The sequence below is a fragment of the Thunnus thynnus genome, chromosome 10 (genome assembly GCF_963924715.1).
Source record: "Thunnus thynnus chromosome 10, fThuThy2.1, whole genome shotgun sequence".
NCBI classification, from domain to species: domain Eukaryota; kingdom Metazoa; phylum Chordata; class Actinopteri; order Scombriformes; family Scombridae; genus Thunnus; species Thunnus thynnus.
Genome location: NC_089526.1, coordinates 26,402,792 through 26,419,960, shown reverse-complemented (window position 1 = coordinate 26,419,960; position 17,169 = coordinate 26,402,792). Strand labels below are relative to the sequence as shown.

General features: G+C 39.4%; 1 protein-coding gene across 1 annotated transcript in view; it reads left to right on the top strand.

Annotated features, from left to right (window-relative positions):
* LOC137190678 (plectin-like) overlaps positions 1-17,169 on the top strand; it is a 65,660-nt gene that overhangs the window by 38,086 nt on the left and 10,405 nt on the right. The window contains exons 7-30 of the mRNA XM_067600201.1: positions 16-184; positions 954-1,073; positions 2,082-2,177; positions 2,273-2,400; positions 3,345-3,438; positions 3,896-4,050; positions 4,163-4,484; positions 4,611-4,688; positions 4,852-5,013; positions 5,183-5,287; positions 5,397-5,492; positions 5,611-5,736; positions 5,899-6,051; positions 6,170-6,324; positions 6,666-6,792; positions 7,227-7,410; positions 8,208-8,365; positions 9,355-9,533; positions 9,649-9,787; positions 10,040-10,396; positions 10,500-10,583; positions 10,700-10,804; positions 10,967-11,065; positions 13,035-16,388. Coding sequence (XP_067456302.1) covers positions 16-184; positions 954-1,073; positions 2,082-2,177; positions 2,273-2,400; positions 3,345-3,438; positions 3,896-4,050; positions 4,163-4,484; positions 4,611-4,688; positions 4,852-5,013; positions 5,183-5,287; positions 5,397-5,492; positions 5,611-5,736; positions 5,899-6,051; positions 6,170-6,324; positions 6,666-6,792; positions 7,227-7,410; positions 8,208-8,365; positions 9,355-9,533; positions 9,649-9,787; positions 10,040-10,396; positions 10,500-10,583; positions 10,700-10,804; positions 10,967-11,065; positions 13,035-16,388 — 6,745 coding nt within the window. The remainder of the gene's footprint in view (positions 1-15; positions 185-953; positions 1,074-2,081; positions 2,178-2,272; positions 2,401-3,344; positions 3,439-3,895; positions 4,051-4,162; positions 4,485-4,610; positions 4,689-4,851; positions 5,014-5,182; positions 5,288-5,396; positions 5,493-5,610; positions 5,737-5,898; positions 6,052-6,169; positions 6,325-6,665; positions 6,793-7,226; positions 7,411-8,207; positions 8,366-9,354; positions 9,534-9,648; positions 9,788-10,039; positions 10,397-10,499; positions 10,584-10,699; positions 10,805-10,966; positions 11,066-13,034; positions 16,389-17,169) is intronic.

Here is a 17,169-nt window from a genome sequence, read left to right as displayed (position 1 = left end):
TTTTCTCCTGACTAGTGTTATTATTATACAAAGTCAAACAATGAACTGGCATATGATACAATTTCACTTTATCCTTCTAGATGTCGATGTTCCTCACCCTGATGAGAAATCCATCATCACCTACGTGTCATCCTTGTATGATGTCATGCCTCGCATTGACGTACATGACGGTGTCAGAACTAATGTGAGTAAAATTATTTATCACATGAATCCAGGTTGATCCTTCCAACAGTGTTTTCAGAAGGCCATAAATAAACAAGCGTCTGGGTTACATACATAAATGACTGCTCTAATTTGATCAGATTGAATGCTGAATTCCATTTGATCAAAACTGAAGAGGCTTGTGACTCTGCTTATAAAAAAGCTTTTGTGTGGAGTGTTCCACTGTGACCAGTGTGAGATTCAAAGAGTGGAAGTCTTGTGAAACCAAGTATTGCAGTAAATTAGCAACCTGTGGTGTTTACAATGCTTAAGCCAAAGGGATAGGCACAAATGTGTATTTTGTGTGTATTGTCACACATCATCTGTTCACATAAAACATGTAGGTTGCAAACTAACTTACTAGAAAAATGTAATGCTGTGGCATTTAATGTTAATGTTTCAGGTCTTAAACTTATATAGAAGTAAATACTGATCTCACTATATACACTATACATGTTTTTCTCATCAATGTCCTTAAAATTATGGGTACAACAGCACACACCTAATCTGAAAAAAGCTTGGGAAATAAGCTACTGTCTTTCTCCCACTTTCTCCTCCACCGCTGCCCCCTCCATCAACCCCCTATCCAATCTCTGCCTCCTTGTCCGCTCACACAAGACCTGGATTGTTGGTACCTAATTGAGTTTAGTGTGGTGTGTGAGTGGTCCAACATGGAGACGCAGGAGAAGAAGAGCCTTCCTGTCTGTTTTTGTTAAACTCGCTGCTATCTTTTTCTGCTGTGTCGGCTACAGGAGCTGGAGCTGCGCTGGCAGGAGTACTACGAGCTGGTGACTGTTCTGATCCAGTGGATCCGTCACCATATCGTGATCTTCGAGGAGAGGAAGTTCCCTGCTAGCTATGAGGAGATAGAGGTGAGATGATGTGCTGATCATTTGCTGATATCATGCGTCTAGGTCAGGGATTTGTCTTTATTATGGGTATGTTTGCAGTTCAGCAGCACTGAAGAGCACAGAGTTAAAAAAAAAAAAAATCTTTAATTTTCCAATAGAAAGGTTTTTTTAAGTGTTGTTCTCAAAAGAATTAAAACATGTTGAGCATCTTAATAATATACATAGTGTTGAAAAGAAGTTTTGGTGGCCATCCATTGATGGATCAAAGAACACAGTTACATCATGTCTGGCTGTGGGCAGACAGAAGAAACTGTATTCATAGACATTGTTGCATTGTTGGTGGGGAAGTGCTGATGCTGGGAAAATGCAGCCAAAAGGCAGATATTATTAAACCTAATCCTCTGGAGAACCACCATTGTGCCACTCCCTGTCAGTGCTAAAGAACAAAAGCGTAGCGTGACTTTGGTATTTTTCTTAATACTGTTTGAAGTCAAATTATCAGCAGCACGGTATCATAAAAAGCAGCAGTTTTGGGTGTGCTTTATAAAAACACTCATCAAAGTTAAGTTGGTTAGACATTGCGTAATACTTTTCTCCAGTATAGACACAGTGAAATTATATGGATTTGACTCATTAGGAGTTTAATTTAATTTATAAGGGTCATGGGAATGTATGAATGAGGCAAAAGAAGATAGCACCTCACTACATGCAGGCCATTGGAAACACTGCATTATGTGTTAACTTAATGAACTCATCCCATTTAGGAAATTAGGATTTCAAATTGATTTAACGGACAGTGATCCACTTACAAAACATTTACCTAAAATAGCAGCACAATAATGTGTGATTTATACAAGTACGGTCAAGGTTTTAGTATGTTTACATTTCAAGCTGAATTTTTGAGACATTTCAGAAAAAGAAAATGTTTTAGAAAAAAATGAAAAATCTAACTGAAGATAGAGAATTAAATGAATGAAAAACAAAAAATTCTCAATTTGATTGTTCTTTGTGTGTATTTTTTCTCTTTAGCTTCTGTGGCGCCAGTTCTTGAAGTTCAAGGAGACAGAGCTGCCAGTGAAAGAGTCTGACAAGAACCGTTCCAAACACATCTACCAGTCCTTTGAGGCAAGCTAACTCACTATTTTAAAATTCTTTTGTATTCTCTTGTATTGTATTCTATTGAGTGGTGACTTATGGATTGTACTCCCACTTGCCCACAGAGTGCTGTGCATACTGGTCAGGTGAAGGTTCCTCCAGGCTACCATCCCATTGATGTGGAGAAGGAATGGGGCCGACTCCATGTGGCCATCCTGGAGAGAGAGCGACTGCTAAGGATAGAGTTTGAGAGGTTAGCAGATTGGCAGATATGAAATAATATATATATATATATATATATATATATATTATATATATATATTTTATATATATATATATATATATATATATATATATATATATATATATATATATATATATATATATATATATATATATATATATATATATATATATATATATATATATATATATATATATTAAATGTGATCAAAATTAAAATTATTTACAATCATAGCTTTAAAGTTGCAGACTTATTGCATCACTTTCTTTGTCAGGTAGAAGATGGTCAAACATTCTGCTGTTTCTCTTGTTTTGTATGTTAGTTTGTATCAAAATGAGAGAGCTGTGTTCAAACAGTTTCTTCATAATTGGACACATAAAAAAATATAATTAATATAAGGATGAGACATTGCTGATGTTGTATGTATTTAGAGTAGTGTCGCATCATGCCTGGAAAATGGGATGGTTAGTGTCACAAGATTGTCCGGTCATCTTGCAATCTGATAGCCTTGTTTATGGTTCTGAGATGCGGAACAACTGAATGAGACTGGATGTCTTTGTTAGAAAACAGAGACATATTTGTCTCACTCTGCGCTGCTACGTGGCAGAGCGTTTACCTAAGATGCGATGGGAGTGTCAGAAGAATCAGCAGTCTCCTTGCTGGAACTTGAGTTGAGATATGGCATTTGTAACTGATCCTCATAGATTGGAGTACTTGTTGCAACGCAGGTGGCCGTAAGTGTTTTGATCGATGAGTTGGGAGCTTTAGCTTCTGCTTGTCTAAATGTAATTTGGTTGTTTACCACAGGCTTTTAGACCTGGAAAAATTGGCATATTATTAATAATCAAACTATGCCTCTTCCATGCTGCTTCAACCATCAAAATGTCTCTGCTTCTATTTTATTTTATTTTATTATGGTGTTAATTTAATTTTATTGATCTTATCTTATCCAGACTTGAGAGGCTCCAGAGAATTGTCAGTAAAGTCCAGATGGAGTCAGGACTGTGTGATGAGCAGCTCAACCACCTGGAGACCCTGCTGCAGACGGTGAGCCCCATATGATCCTAACAAGTTAGACTATATTATGCTATATAGGTGTGTGTTCACAAAACGACAGATAATCCAGAAGATGACCACACATCACATTTTAGGCCATGTGATTTTTGTTTTTCATTTGTTTTTATTTCATTCTAAGCTCACAAGTTTTGAATTTGAAGACAGATTTCCACACAAATTTGTAAATATCTTAATTTTAAAAAAACAACCTTGCTACCAATCAGACACTCATAAAAGAATATAGTACCTGGAATCATTGAGGTCATCTGCTAAATAAATACTAAAGCACCATAGAAAACGTAAGGTAAAAACTCATATGAATGGCTATTATCCTTCAGGCAGAAAGAGAGCCTGTGCTGATGTGTCAGTCACTGTCACTCACCTTTATTTTCACTCCTGATTTTAATTGCTTTTGAAAAAAAAGATTTGTTGGCTTTTGTCCCTTCAGGACATTCGTCTGCTGAATGCAGGGAAACCAGCTCAGCACACCGCAGAAGTGGAGAGGGAGCTGGACAAGGCAGACCAAATGATTCGCCTACTCTTCAATGATGTACAGATACTCAAGGATGGGCGCCACCCTCAGGCAGAGCAGATGTACCGCAGGTGGGTGGCACGTGAACGCTTAACACAATAATTTTTCTTACGAAGCAGTTCAAGGACATCTGTCAAGCACTTAAAGGCTATAAAGTAAGATGTGTTTTTTTTATCTCCACAGGGTCTTCCGCATCCATGAGCGCCTGGTGAACTTGCGCAGCGATTACAACCTTCGTCTGAAGTCTACTGTGACTACTACCCAGGTTAATGTGCTGCAGTCCTCCCAGCAAACTACCATGAAGGTGCGGCCTGAGTTGGATGATGTGACTCTGCGCTATATCCAAGACCTGCTGGCCTGGGTGGAGGAGAACCAACGTCGCATTGATGAGGCTGAGTGGGGATCCGATCTGCCCTCTGTGGAGTCCCAGCTAGGCAGCCACAGAGGCCTGCACCAGACTGTGGAAGACTTCAAATCCAAGATTGGACGGGCCAAGGCTGACGAGGTAGTGACCTTATCAGGGTTAGGATCACAAACAACTTTGTGTTGTTGATTTGAAAAGAAATAAGTAGATGTAGGTAACTTTTTACTAATTTTTTGATGTTTTTGTTGCATCCTTGTTATTTTTCAGAGCCAGCTATCTCCTGTCAGCATAGGCACATACAAAGAATACCTGGGTAAACTGGACCTGCAGTATGGCAAACTACTGGTAAATATGCAAATTGCATATGGTTTTAGTTTGTGTAGATAATTTTTATATTTTTGTATGATTGTCTGTAAACCAATATCTGTGTTTAACACCTTTTAATTGTAGTTGTATGTTTTTTCTATATCAACTGTTGGTATTTTGATTTGTTTTTTTTTTTTCTTAGACCTCTTCCAAGTCCCGGTTGAGGAACCTGGATTCACTCCACGGCTTTGTCAGCGCTGCCACAAAGGAACTCATGTGGCTAAATGACAAAGAAGAGGAGGAGGTCAACTTTGACTGGAGTGACAGGAACACCAACATGACCGCTAAGAAAGACAACTACTCGGTGTGTCTCAGAAGTAGAACAAGACCTCTGATTCTGTAGTCACACGATTCAGTCTTTCATTCTTTGTTTTATTTTAGCTCTTAAGATTTTTAGATTAACTAATTAAATTTAAAAAAAACATGATTCTTGTCCCATGATTGTCATTCACTGTTTCATTTGGATCCCTCAGGGTCTCATGCGAGAGCTGGAGCTGAGGGAGAAGAAGGTCAACGATATTCAGGCCACAGGAGACAAACTTATCAGGGATGGACATCCTGGCAAGAAAACGATTGAGGTGATTACAGCAGTAATCCCAATTTAAACAGAAAAATATACATACCGCATACACTAATAGGGACCTGCTGAGGCCTGAACTAACCCGCTGTCATCATGTCTTCTACCAGTCCTTCACAGCGGCCCTGCAGACTCAGTGGAGCTGGATCCTCCAGCTGTGCTGCTGTATTGAAGCTCATCTCAAAGAAAACACAGCCTACTACCAGGTATGGAACACTGATATTAATGAATAAAATTTCCTTTGACCCCCAATAAACATCCATCAATATTCATCAAGTAGAGAGCCAATTTTTCTGTCCCTCATGTGATGTCCTTTCTTTGCAGTTCTTCGCTGATGTAAAAGAGGCTCAGGACAAGATGAAGAAAATGCAAGAGAACATGAAAAAGAAATACAGCTGTGATCGCTCCACCACAGCCACACGCCTGGAGGATCTGCTGCAGGATGCTGTGGTGAGTGATGACTGTTTACATTACATATCTAAATGTATATGCTCACAATCATATATACTATTACTATAAAGAAAATGTCTAAGAAAAAAGAAGGTGCATGTATCAAGATTGCACATATATTTTATTCTAATCTATTCTAATCTCAATACAATTCGTCAACAGGAGGAGAAAGAACAGTTGAATGAATTCAAGACTCTTGTAACTGGCCTGAACAAGAGAGCCAAGTCCATCATCCAGCTGAAACCACGCAACCCTACCACCTCCATCAAAGGCAAACTGCCTATTCAGGCTGTGTGTGACTTTAAACAGCAGGAGGTTAGAACGACTACTTATCAGTTTTTATTCTTTAGAGATTTTTCAGAGTTGTTAAAGAGCCACAATATGTCTTATTTAATTTGTACCTCAATCTTGGATTCTGTCCTGTGTTCTACAGATCACCGTCCATAAAGGAGATGAGTGTGCCCTCCTCAACAACTCTCAGCCTTTCAAGTGGAAGGTCCTGAACCACTCTGGACACGAGGCGGTGGTGCCATCTGTCTGCTTCATTGTACCTCCAGTCAACAAAGAGGCTGTGGACAGTGTCTCCAGGTGAGAACAGTGAAGCAAATGAAAATCTGCTGATCTCTGTTGTAGGTCTGATTACTACTTTCGACAAAGTGGCAAAAACTATAATCCCAAAATTGACTGTGTGTATGTATCAAATTATTTACAGATGTAAATTACAGTGTTACATGACATTATATGACATTTCTATTATCCTGAAGCAGCAATGTTTATGATAAAGATGGTAACTAGTTTTGGAAGGCAATTTCCTTCACAGTTTCTGTCAACTAATCTAATCCCTGACACTGATAAATGCTATGGTATAATTTCTTAAGCACATTTTGTTTCTTAATTTTCACAATATCTGCTTTCCTCTCCTACTCCAGCCTGGATGGAGGTTATCAGCAGATGGTGTCCATGTGGCAGACGTTGCATATAGACATGAAGAGTCTGCTGTCTTGGCAGTACCTGATGAGAGACTTCACACAGATACGCTCCTGGAACATCACCATAGTGAGTGTTAACACTTGAATGCAAAAAAAAAAAAAAGCCATTAAGAGCCGCATTAGTTGGGGTTCCAAATATGAGGTACATAGGGAGTTAATTGTCTTATGTATGAATAAATCAAGATATTAGGGGATAGACAAGGCCTCTACGGTCTGTTATTGTAATAGTAAGCTATTTATTACATTGAGTGTTTGGAATCAAATTCAATTACAACAGAATCATTTGTTGGCACTGGAAAGAATGCACTAGCTTTGATCAAATTAACAAGCAAACCAGTTAGGGTTTATTTGTGCTTTAATGATTCTGTATATTTTAGACCATGAAATGAACCTGACTCCAAACCAAAAATGCAGCAATAAATCAAATTACAACATAAACCTCTTTGGAATATGAAGCGTGATTCCACTGAATAAGTCCTGCCTCTTAATCCCTCCCTGCAGTTAAAAACCATGAAATCAGAGGAATATAGACTGATTATGAGGAACCTGGAGCTCCACTACCAGGACTACATGCGCGACAGCCAGGACTCGCAGCTCTTTGGCCCTGATGACCGCATGCAGGTCGAGGAAGACTATACCAAGTCCACCCAGCATTTCGATAACCTGCTTCGCTCCATGGAGAAAGGTAAAACCTCTTCTCCAAACATCAAAATAGCTTTTAACTATTCATAGATATATCAAGGGAATATACAATAAGTGTATAGCAACTTTATATTGTCAATTCACCTTTCAGGGCAAATGATTGTGGTCAAAGGTGAGTGCTGGAAAACCAGTCAAGCAACAGCTCACCAAGCTAGTGTGTGTACACGCTTTTAACTTTGGTTGAAATGTTAAAAAGATTGTTACTGTTTGAGTAGAGTTCTGAATGTCCGCATGTTGTTTTGGTTTCCATGTTGTTTTTTGTTCTTTTTGCAGCTCTGCACAAAGTAGAACCCATATGTTGTGGGTTAAGCTCTCATATGTTACGCTTTTTGTCCTGCAGTCATATCACCTAATAGTGTGATTGCTGAGGTGGAAAATACTTCCTATATAAATTGTGGTTTGAATGTATACAAGCTCTGTGTGTTTGTGACACAACACAAGAAGAATTGCATGTACAAACATGTTTTAGTGCACTGCAAATCTGTGATTAACATAGCAAAAACAAGTGATTTGAGAATATGAAAAATGTTTATGAAGACATGCTGGAGTCCTTGTTACACATCAGCAATCCAAATCATAACCATGACATATTATACCCTGTCATATACACAAAACTCTTATCTAAGGTTTGTGAACAGTATTTTTTAATTTATTCAGTATTTCTATATTTTAACCCTTGAGCTCTTTAAAAATCTCTTTTTCCCACAACCTTACCTTTAGGATAAGCAAATTGTTCATATATTCTCACTGTTCTAAATGAATACAATTGCTGCTACACAGGTCAAAAGGATGAGACTCTGTGTAAGAACTACATCTCTGAGATCAAGGACCTGCGTCTGCGTATAGAGAACTGTGAGACTGGGACTGTGGCTCGCATTCGCAAACCTTTGGAAAAGGAACCTCTGAAAGAATGTGTTCAGAAGACAACCGAGCAGAAGGTACTATGCTCAGATTAAATGCGTTGTGTAGAAATAGGAATGTGACATTTAAAAAAGCTTTACCATATAATTTTTTTCAGACATGAGTATAATCACCATAAAAACAGACAAGACCATTGCAGACAAAGCTGCTACTACTGGGCTCTATGGGGATGGAATAAAAATAAGTACTAACAGCCTCTTTCCAAGTGGAAATGTGTCTTCATTTAGAGAGATACAAAATGCTCTGTATATAGCCCTAAAATAATACGCCCATTGTGAATATGTCTGCAAGATTTGTATTTAATGACCCTCATGGTATTTTGTGAATAATGTATCATGAGCTAGGCTTTTCTTATAAGCCTAGTAAGACATCTTAGGAGGAAAAATACATCCAGAAAATGATTCTTGGCAGCCCGCTGGCCCTGGAGGCCAAAGAAGTCCTCCTGCAGAGATGAAACATGGAAAGATAAACTGGAGTAAAAACAGAGAGGCAAATTTATAATTAGATACAATAATTCTGTTATTGAATTAATGGCTTAACACTGTCTATAATGATATTTTACCAAGATAATTGGTGTATGGTGGAGAGAATGATTGGTTGGGTGGAGTTAAAGTGGTGAAAAGTTCTCAAAAACAAATTGAGAGAGTGAAGGTAAAATATGTGAAAATAGAGCAATAATTGCTTGGAGGCCATGAATGTGTTTGCAGTGAGAATTGCAGAGATTGTAGGCCAGCTTGCTACATTCCTACTACAGCTGCTCAGGTCTCTGATGATCTCAGACTGTTAAAATTTGTACATCGCCTCTGGCCAATCCTTGCACAGAAATACCCAGTGCAGGTTCGTTTGAATTTTGAAGGTGCCCTACAGCACATTTGAATAAATTTCTTTTAGAATCTGCTCCTTATACCAGGCTGGATGGCATTTCTTTGTCAGTTGATTGTTTTTTTTTCCATGACAAGTTTTGATATTTACATATTAACTCTTGTTGTCCTCCTCTGATGTGCAGAAAGTCCAGGTGGAGCTCGAGGGCCTCAAGAAGGACCTTGATAAGGTGTCTGTAAAGACAAAAGACATCTTGAACTCCCCACAGCAGTCTGCCTCTGCTCCTGTGCTGCGCTCAGAGCTTGACCTCACTGTGCAGAAGATGGATCATGCCTACATGCTCTCCTCTGTTTATCTTGAGAAGTGAGTCCCCATTCCTCCCAATCAACTACTGTACGCTTAAGAGTTAAGATAAAATACACAGTTCTTTCTAATGTCCCTTTTGTTGCACTTGTTTACTTGATATTTCTTGCCCTAGGCTGAAGACTGTGGAAATGGTCATCCGTAACACACAGGGTGCAGAGGGAGTTCTCAAGCAGTATGAGGACTGTCTCCGTGAGGTTCACACTGTGCCCAGTGATGTCAAGGAAGTCGAGACTTACCGTGCAAACCTTAAGGTAAACAACATATGATTCTTTCATAAGGTCTCTTTTCATGGAAATTTGTTAGAAGGGATCTCTGCCAAGTGTTTATATACAGTGTAAAATACAGAAATACAAAAAATATAGCAAAATACAATAACTTATAATTCCTTCTCTCAGCTGTTTGGTTACTGTTCCCTTTAATAGTATTTCACCCTTATTTTAATTGATTTGACCATGTTTCCTCACTACTGATTGCTCTGTCTCCCTTTTATTTGAAACCTGCAGAAAATGCGAAATGAGGCTGAGGGTGAACAACCAGTTTTCGATTCTCTTGATGAAGAACTAAAGAAAGCCACTGCCGTGAGTGACAAGATGTCTCGCGTGCACAGCGAGCGTGATGCTGAGCTGGATCACTACCGCCAGCTCCTGTCTAGTCTCCAGGACCGCTGGAAGGCTGTGTTCACCCAGATTGACCTTCGCCAGAGAGAGCTAGAGCAGCTTGGCCGCCAGCTGGGCTACTACCGCGAGAGTTACGATTGGCTGATCCGCTGGATTGCAGATGCCAAGCAAAGGCAAGAAAAGATCCAGGCTGTGCCCATCACTGACAGCAAAACTCTGAAAGAGCAACTGGCCCAGGAGAAGGTTTGTGTACCTCTTGATATTACCAGCTGTCTTTAAAATGACTTCACATAAAGGTATTGAGCTCAACTTTTAATTTTATTTATTTATTTATTTTTCAAAACAGAAATTGCTGGAGGAGATTGAGAAGAACAAAGACAAAGTTGATGAGTGTCAAAAATATGCTAAAGCGTACATTGATACTATCAAGGTGAGCGTTATGCAACATTAGCATGCATAATGTACTGTGAATGTTGTAATTTAGAACATTTAGATAAAATGGCTGTTGCATAACTAATGTATGGAGACTGTCCTTTTTTCAAATAGGATTATGAACTCCAGTTGGTAGCCTACAAAGCTCAGGTGGAGCCTCTTGTTTCTCCCTTGAAGAAAACCAAACTGGATTCTGCTTCTGACAGCATCATTCAGGAGGTGTGTATCTTCCAAACCACACTGGATCCAGTTTCCTGAAAGTACTGAATATATTGATAAAGGACGGCTTGGCCATCAACTTGGGGTCACTGTGAAAGACATATACATGAAATGTAAAATTACACATCTCTAACAAACATGCTTTGTTTCTTTCCGTATCAGTATGTAACACTGAGGACCCGGTACAGTGAGCTGATGACTCTGACTAGTCAGTACATCAAGTTCATCACCGACACACAGCGCCGCTTGGAGGATGAGGAGGTGCGTGACAACTGGCTGAGGATCCCAAACAAACTAAATTCTAACATTAACCTAACCAACCAACCAAATAACCAACCAACAAACAAATTTACCCACCGAACACTAAATGCATGTATGCACGCACTTTTCTCTGTGTGTCACACGTGAAAGCGCAAAGACATGCACACAAAACCACACACACATCAAATTGATGTACGGGTGACAATTTGTTCCTTTGCATTGACTATGCATGAAACATTGGCATGCTGTAGCTGATCTCTTAGCTAGAGCAGCACATATTGTTTGGAGCATATTAAATGCTCTCAGTAGAGATCATATCAAAGTTTATAAAACAGTACAAAAAACAGGAAACAAAATAATAATTGCAAATAAATATGATGCATGAGGTTGTATATGTATTCAGGTGGATACAGTATTAAAGTAGATTATTCAGTTGAGACGATGGCTCTCGATATCAGTCTAAAACTACATTTAATAAAGTAGATACAGTACATTGTATGTTCATATTAGCTGCTCCATCTTCATTCATTGTGTGTATTGTGTGATTTAGAATGAGGGGTTCTTTCTTTCACTAGGGGTTTCCTTTCCTTTCTTTTCCCACTGGCCACTTTATTTCCTGAGGTTAAAAGCAAAGTTAAGACTATGGTTCAGCCTCGTTATCATGGTCCTTTTTTCGAAATTAACACAAGTTTTAGGTTTTTCATTCTTTTCTAACCCTAATGTTTTGTTTGTTTCTTTGCTTCTCTTAACTGCTTGCCAGTGCTTTGCCATGATGAATGCTTAACTTGTTTGAGCATTTAAGAGGTAAATTATTCACAATGCTTCAGGTACCTACGTACTGTACTGAATGTATCTCCGTTCTCTCTGTCATCTTAACATCTGTGTCTCTCTCAAGCTGCATTTTGGCTTTCCATGGCATATTCATTTTCTTGCTTTCTTCACTCTAGCCTTTTATAGAATTGCAGAAGATATTTTCACTGTATTTTATCCTTTGAGTACTTCTTGAACTGCTTCTTAAACTTATCAAAGCCATAAACCAGCATTACAGTGGCATCATCTGAACCTATTATCCTTCACCTTTTCTTTCCTTTCCATTCCATTTTGTGGCAAATGGTGATTTAAAGAACCCCCAGTGCATGGGATAAGATTAAAAAAAGTTTTCTAAGAGACTGGTGTGGATAACACTCTAACATAAAACATGCAGTCTTTATTTTAAAAGAATGAACTGGGCCAACAAATGTTCCCACACTCTAAACAGAGACAGTCTAAATATAATACAACAGATTGTCTAAAACATTAATGAAAGAATTCAATAGAATCAACTTACAGAAATGTCTATTGAATACTTTTATATTAAAAATGTAAATAATTGAATAGTGATTATAAATAAACATGTGGCAGACTCTATTACATACATGAAAATAAGAATATTCCTGCCACTTATGTAATAAGTAATAATCAAATTCTTATTGAACATCAAATTATTTTGAAACAAAGCTAAATTGAAGACTGTGCTATATAATACTGGAATCATAATTACACTGCAGTTTTTGAGACTTAGTACTACAGCTACAGTTGCATGCCATATGATTTTCTTGCTGTGTTGTGAAGTGATATTTTGTTTCCATACATTAATTGATACATCCCCATCATCCATTTTTTTCTGAATTGTCTTGTCACAAATTGTTTTGATTGCATCGTGAATTTAACATCACTTTAATGAATGTGCACCTAATTTGCATCTAGTCATTGATCTTTGACTTGTTCTTTGAGCTAACTTTTAACATTAACATTGCATAGGTAATACATTACATTAAGTTGCTCTCATTCCAGTGTAATTAGGCTGTGATTACTATAGTAATTACAATTTTAATCCACACTGTTGTGAGCTGGCTAATGTAAAGTATTGCCTTTAACATGTCATGCTTAATTTTAATCCTTTCTTTACCATTTGCTTCCACTAATGCAGAAAGCTGCAGAGAAACTCAAAGCGGAAGAGCAGAAAAAAATGGCAGAGATGCAGGCTGAGTTAGACAAACAGAAGCAGTTAGCTGAAGCTCACGCAAAGGCCATTGCCAAAGCAGAAAAAGAGGCTCAAGAGCTGAAGCTCAGAATGCAGGAAGAAGTAAGCAGAAGAGAAATCGCTGCTGTAGATGCAGAAAAGCAAAAGCATAACATCCAGCAGGAACTGCATGAGCTCAAAAACCTCTCAGAGCAGCAGATCAAGGACAAAAGTCAACAAGTGGATGAAGCTCTCCAGTGCCGAGTCAAGATTGAGGAGGAAATCCGCCTCATCAGGATCCAACTTGAGACAACAGTAAAGCAAAAATCTACCGCAGAAACTGAGCTTAAGCAACTTCGTGACAGAGCAGCTGAAGCTGAGAAACTCAGAAAGACTGCCCAAGAAGAAGCTGAGAAGCTCCGCAAACAAGTCAATGAAGAGACCCAGAAAAAGCGTGTGGCAGAAGAAGAACTCAAACGCAAATCTGAGGCGGAGAAGGAAGCTGCTAAGCAAAAGCAAAAAGCTCTGGAAGACCTTGAAAATCTCAAGAGGCAGGCTGAGGAGGCTGAAAGACAAGTGAAGCAGAAAGAGATTGAAAAGGAGAGACAAATCAAGGTTGCTCATGAGGCAGCCCAGAAGAGTGCTGCTGCTGAGCTCCAGAGCAGACACATATCCTTTGTAGAAAAGACCTCAAAATTGGAAGAATCACTCAAACAAGAGCATGGCGCTGTCCTTCAGCTGCAAGAAGAAGCTTCACGCCTCAAGAAACAACAAGAGGATGCAGAAAATGCCAGGGAAGATGCAGAAAAAGAGCTTGAGAAATGGAGGCAAAAAGCTAATGAGGCCCTCCGTCTAAGACTCCAGGCTGAGGAAGAAGCTCACAAAAAGAGTCTCCTTCAAGAAGAAGCTGAGAAACAAAAGGAGGAGGCTGATCGTGAGGCTAAAAAGAGAGCCAAAGCTGAAGATTCAGCCCTGAAGCAGAAAGACATGGCCGAGAAAGAACTTGAGAGGCAGAGGAAGGTAGCTGAAAGCACAGCTCAGCAGAAACTCACTGCAGAACAGGAGCTGATTCGTCTCAGGGCAGACTTTGACAACGCAGAACAGCAGAGATCCCTCCTTGAAGATGAACTTTACCGCCTAAAAAATGAAGTCATTGCAGCTCAACAACAGAGGAAACAGCTGGAGGATGAACTGGCCAAAGTGAGGAGTGAAATGGATGTACTCATTCAGCTCAAATCCAAGGCAGAAAAGGAGACCATGTCCAACACGGAGAAGAGCAAACAACTTCTTGAAGCTGAAGCCGCCAAGATGAGGGACCTAGCTGAGGAGGCAAGCAAGCTTAGAGCCATTGCAGAAGAGGCCAAGCATCAAAGGCAAGTTGCTGAGGAGGAGACAGCTCGTCAGAGAGCAGAGGCTGAAAGGATTCTCAAAGAGAAGCTTGCTGCAATCAGTGAGGCCACTCGTTTAAAAACAGAGGCAGAAATTGCCCTGAAAGAGAAGGAGGCAGAAAACGAGAGACTCCGGCGACAAGCTGAGGATGAGGCCTACCAGAGGAAAGCTCTTGAAGACCAGGCCAACCAGCACAAGCAAGAGATTGAGGAAAAGATAGTCTTACTCAAAAAATCATCTGAGGTTGAAATGGAAAGACAAAAGGCAATAGTGGATGACACACTGAAACAGAGGCGAGTTGTCGAAGAGGAAATACGAATTCTCAAGCTCAACTTTGAAAAGGCTTCATCTGGAAAACTTGATCTGGAGCTAGAACTGAACAAGCTGAAAAACATTGCAGAGGAAACTCAACAAAGCAAGCTCAGAGCAGAGGACGAGGCAGAAAAACTAAGGAAGCTTGCCCTTGAGGAAGAGAAGAGGAGGAGGGAAGCAGAGGACAAGGTTAAGAAGATCGCTGCTGCAGAGGAAGAGGCAGCTAGACAATGCAAGACAGCCCAGGAAGAGCTTGAGCGTCTGAAAAAGAAAGCAGAAGAAGCCAGAAAGCAGAAAGACGAGGCTGACAAAGAAGCAGAAAAACAAATTGTCGCAGCCCAACAAGCAGCCCTTAAATGCAGTGCAGCTGAGCAGCAAGCCCAAAGTGTTCTTGCTCAACAGAAGGAAGATGGCATCATGCAGAAGAAGCTTAAGGAAGAGTATGAGAAAGCCAAGAAGCTTGCCAAAGAAGCAGAGGCTGCTAAGGTGAAGGCAGAAAGGGAGGCAGCTCTCCTTCGTCAACAAGCAGAGGAAGCAGAACGACAAAAAGCAGCTGCTGAGCTAGAAGCTGCAAACCAAGCCAAAGCCCAGGAGGATGCGGAGAGGTTGAGGAAAGAGGCTGAATTTGAAGCTGCTAAACGAGCACAAGCAGAAGATGCAGCACTCAAGCAGAAGCAACAAGCTGATGCTGAAATGGCAAAGCACAAAAAACTGGCAGAGAAAACATTAAAACAGAAGTTCCAAGTCGAGCAAGAGCTCACAAAGGTTAAACTTAAGCTTGATGAAACCGATAAACAGAAATCTGTCCTAGATGAAGAGCTGCAGCGTTTGAAGGATGAGGTCGATGATGCTGTCAAACAGAGGGCCCAAGTGGAGGAGGAGCTGTTCAAAGTCAAAGTTCAGATGGAGGAGCTGCTCAAACTTAAAATCAAAATTGAGGAGGAAAATCAACGCCTTATCAGGAAAGACAAAGACAACACACAAAAATTGCTTGCAGAAGAGGCTGAAAATATGAAAAAACTTGCAGAGGATGCTGCTAGACTTAGTGTAGAAGCCCAGGAGGCTGCACGCTTAAGACAGGTTGCAGAAGAAGACCTAAATCAGCAACGAGCTCTTGCAGAGAAAATGCTCAAAGAGAAAATGCAGGCAATACAAGAGGCATCTCGATTTAGAGCTGAGGCAGAGATGCTCCAAAGACAGAAGGACTTGGCCCAGGAGCAGGCACAAAAGCTGTTGGAGGATAAACAACTAATGCAACAGCGTCTGGAGGAGGAAACAGAGGAATATCAGAGGTCACTTGAGGCAGAGAGGAAAAGGCAATTGGAGATCATAGCCGAAGCTGAAAAACTCAAACTTCAGGTTTCTCTGCTCAGTGAAGCCCAGGCCAAAGCTGAAGAAGAGGCTAAAAAATTCAAGAAACAAGCTGATACAGTTGCTTCCCGTCTTCATGAGACTGAAATTGCCACCAAAGAAAAAATGACTGTATTGGAAAAAATGGAAGTCGACAGACTTAATACCAACAAAGAGGCTGACGATTTACGCAAAGCTATCGCAGACCTAGAGAAGGAGAAAGCTAGACTGAAAAAGGAGGCTGAGGAACTTCAAAATAATTCTAAAGAGGTATTGTGTCAAAAATGGCATAACAGAGCAGCTTATGTCATTGTTAACTCTATCTTAAAACTAACACACTTCTTCCTTAAAATTCTCTCTATTCCTTTCTTTAATTATACTAATCATGAAACCATATCTTTGATTTTAAATATGAATTTAATTTTGATTTTTACAGTGCACTGTGCTCATGCAGATCCTGAATGCTCCTTCCTATCCTGGAATGTTTATTTATTTTTAAGACCTTCATCCTTCATTTTTCAGTTTCAAAAGCCAGTTGCAAGCTATGGAGGATATTTTTGGTCATAATTAAAATTAAAAGTCCAAATAGAAAATCAAAAGAGATAAAATGAAAAAGATTATTATTTCACCACACTACTAAGAATAATCAGGCCATAGTTAAACTTAAAAAGAAAAAACAAATTCAAAATGTAAAATGATCATTTGAAAATGTAAAGTGAAATTTGAAATGCAAAAGCTTAAATGAAAATGCTCAAACTGAAAGCTAAAATGGTGACATTGAAAATGGCAATGGAAATAAGAAAAGGGAGACATCAAATATAATGGGAAATGAAAAAACTTAAATAGAAAAACTTTTTTTTTCTTTTTTTTGCATTTGCAGTTTCCATTTGCCATTTGAAATTTCATCTTTTCCATTTTCCAGTAGGCATTTACCATTTCACATTTGATATTTGACTTTTCAAGCTGTATTTAAATGAGGAAACATGGCCCAAAGGCTGGAGGGAGCGTTTGAAATAGCTGGGGCACAGAGACACCTTATGGACAGCAGGGG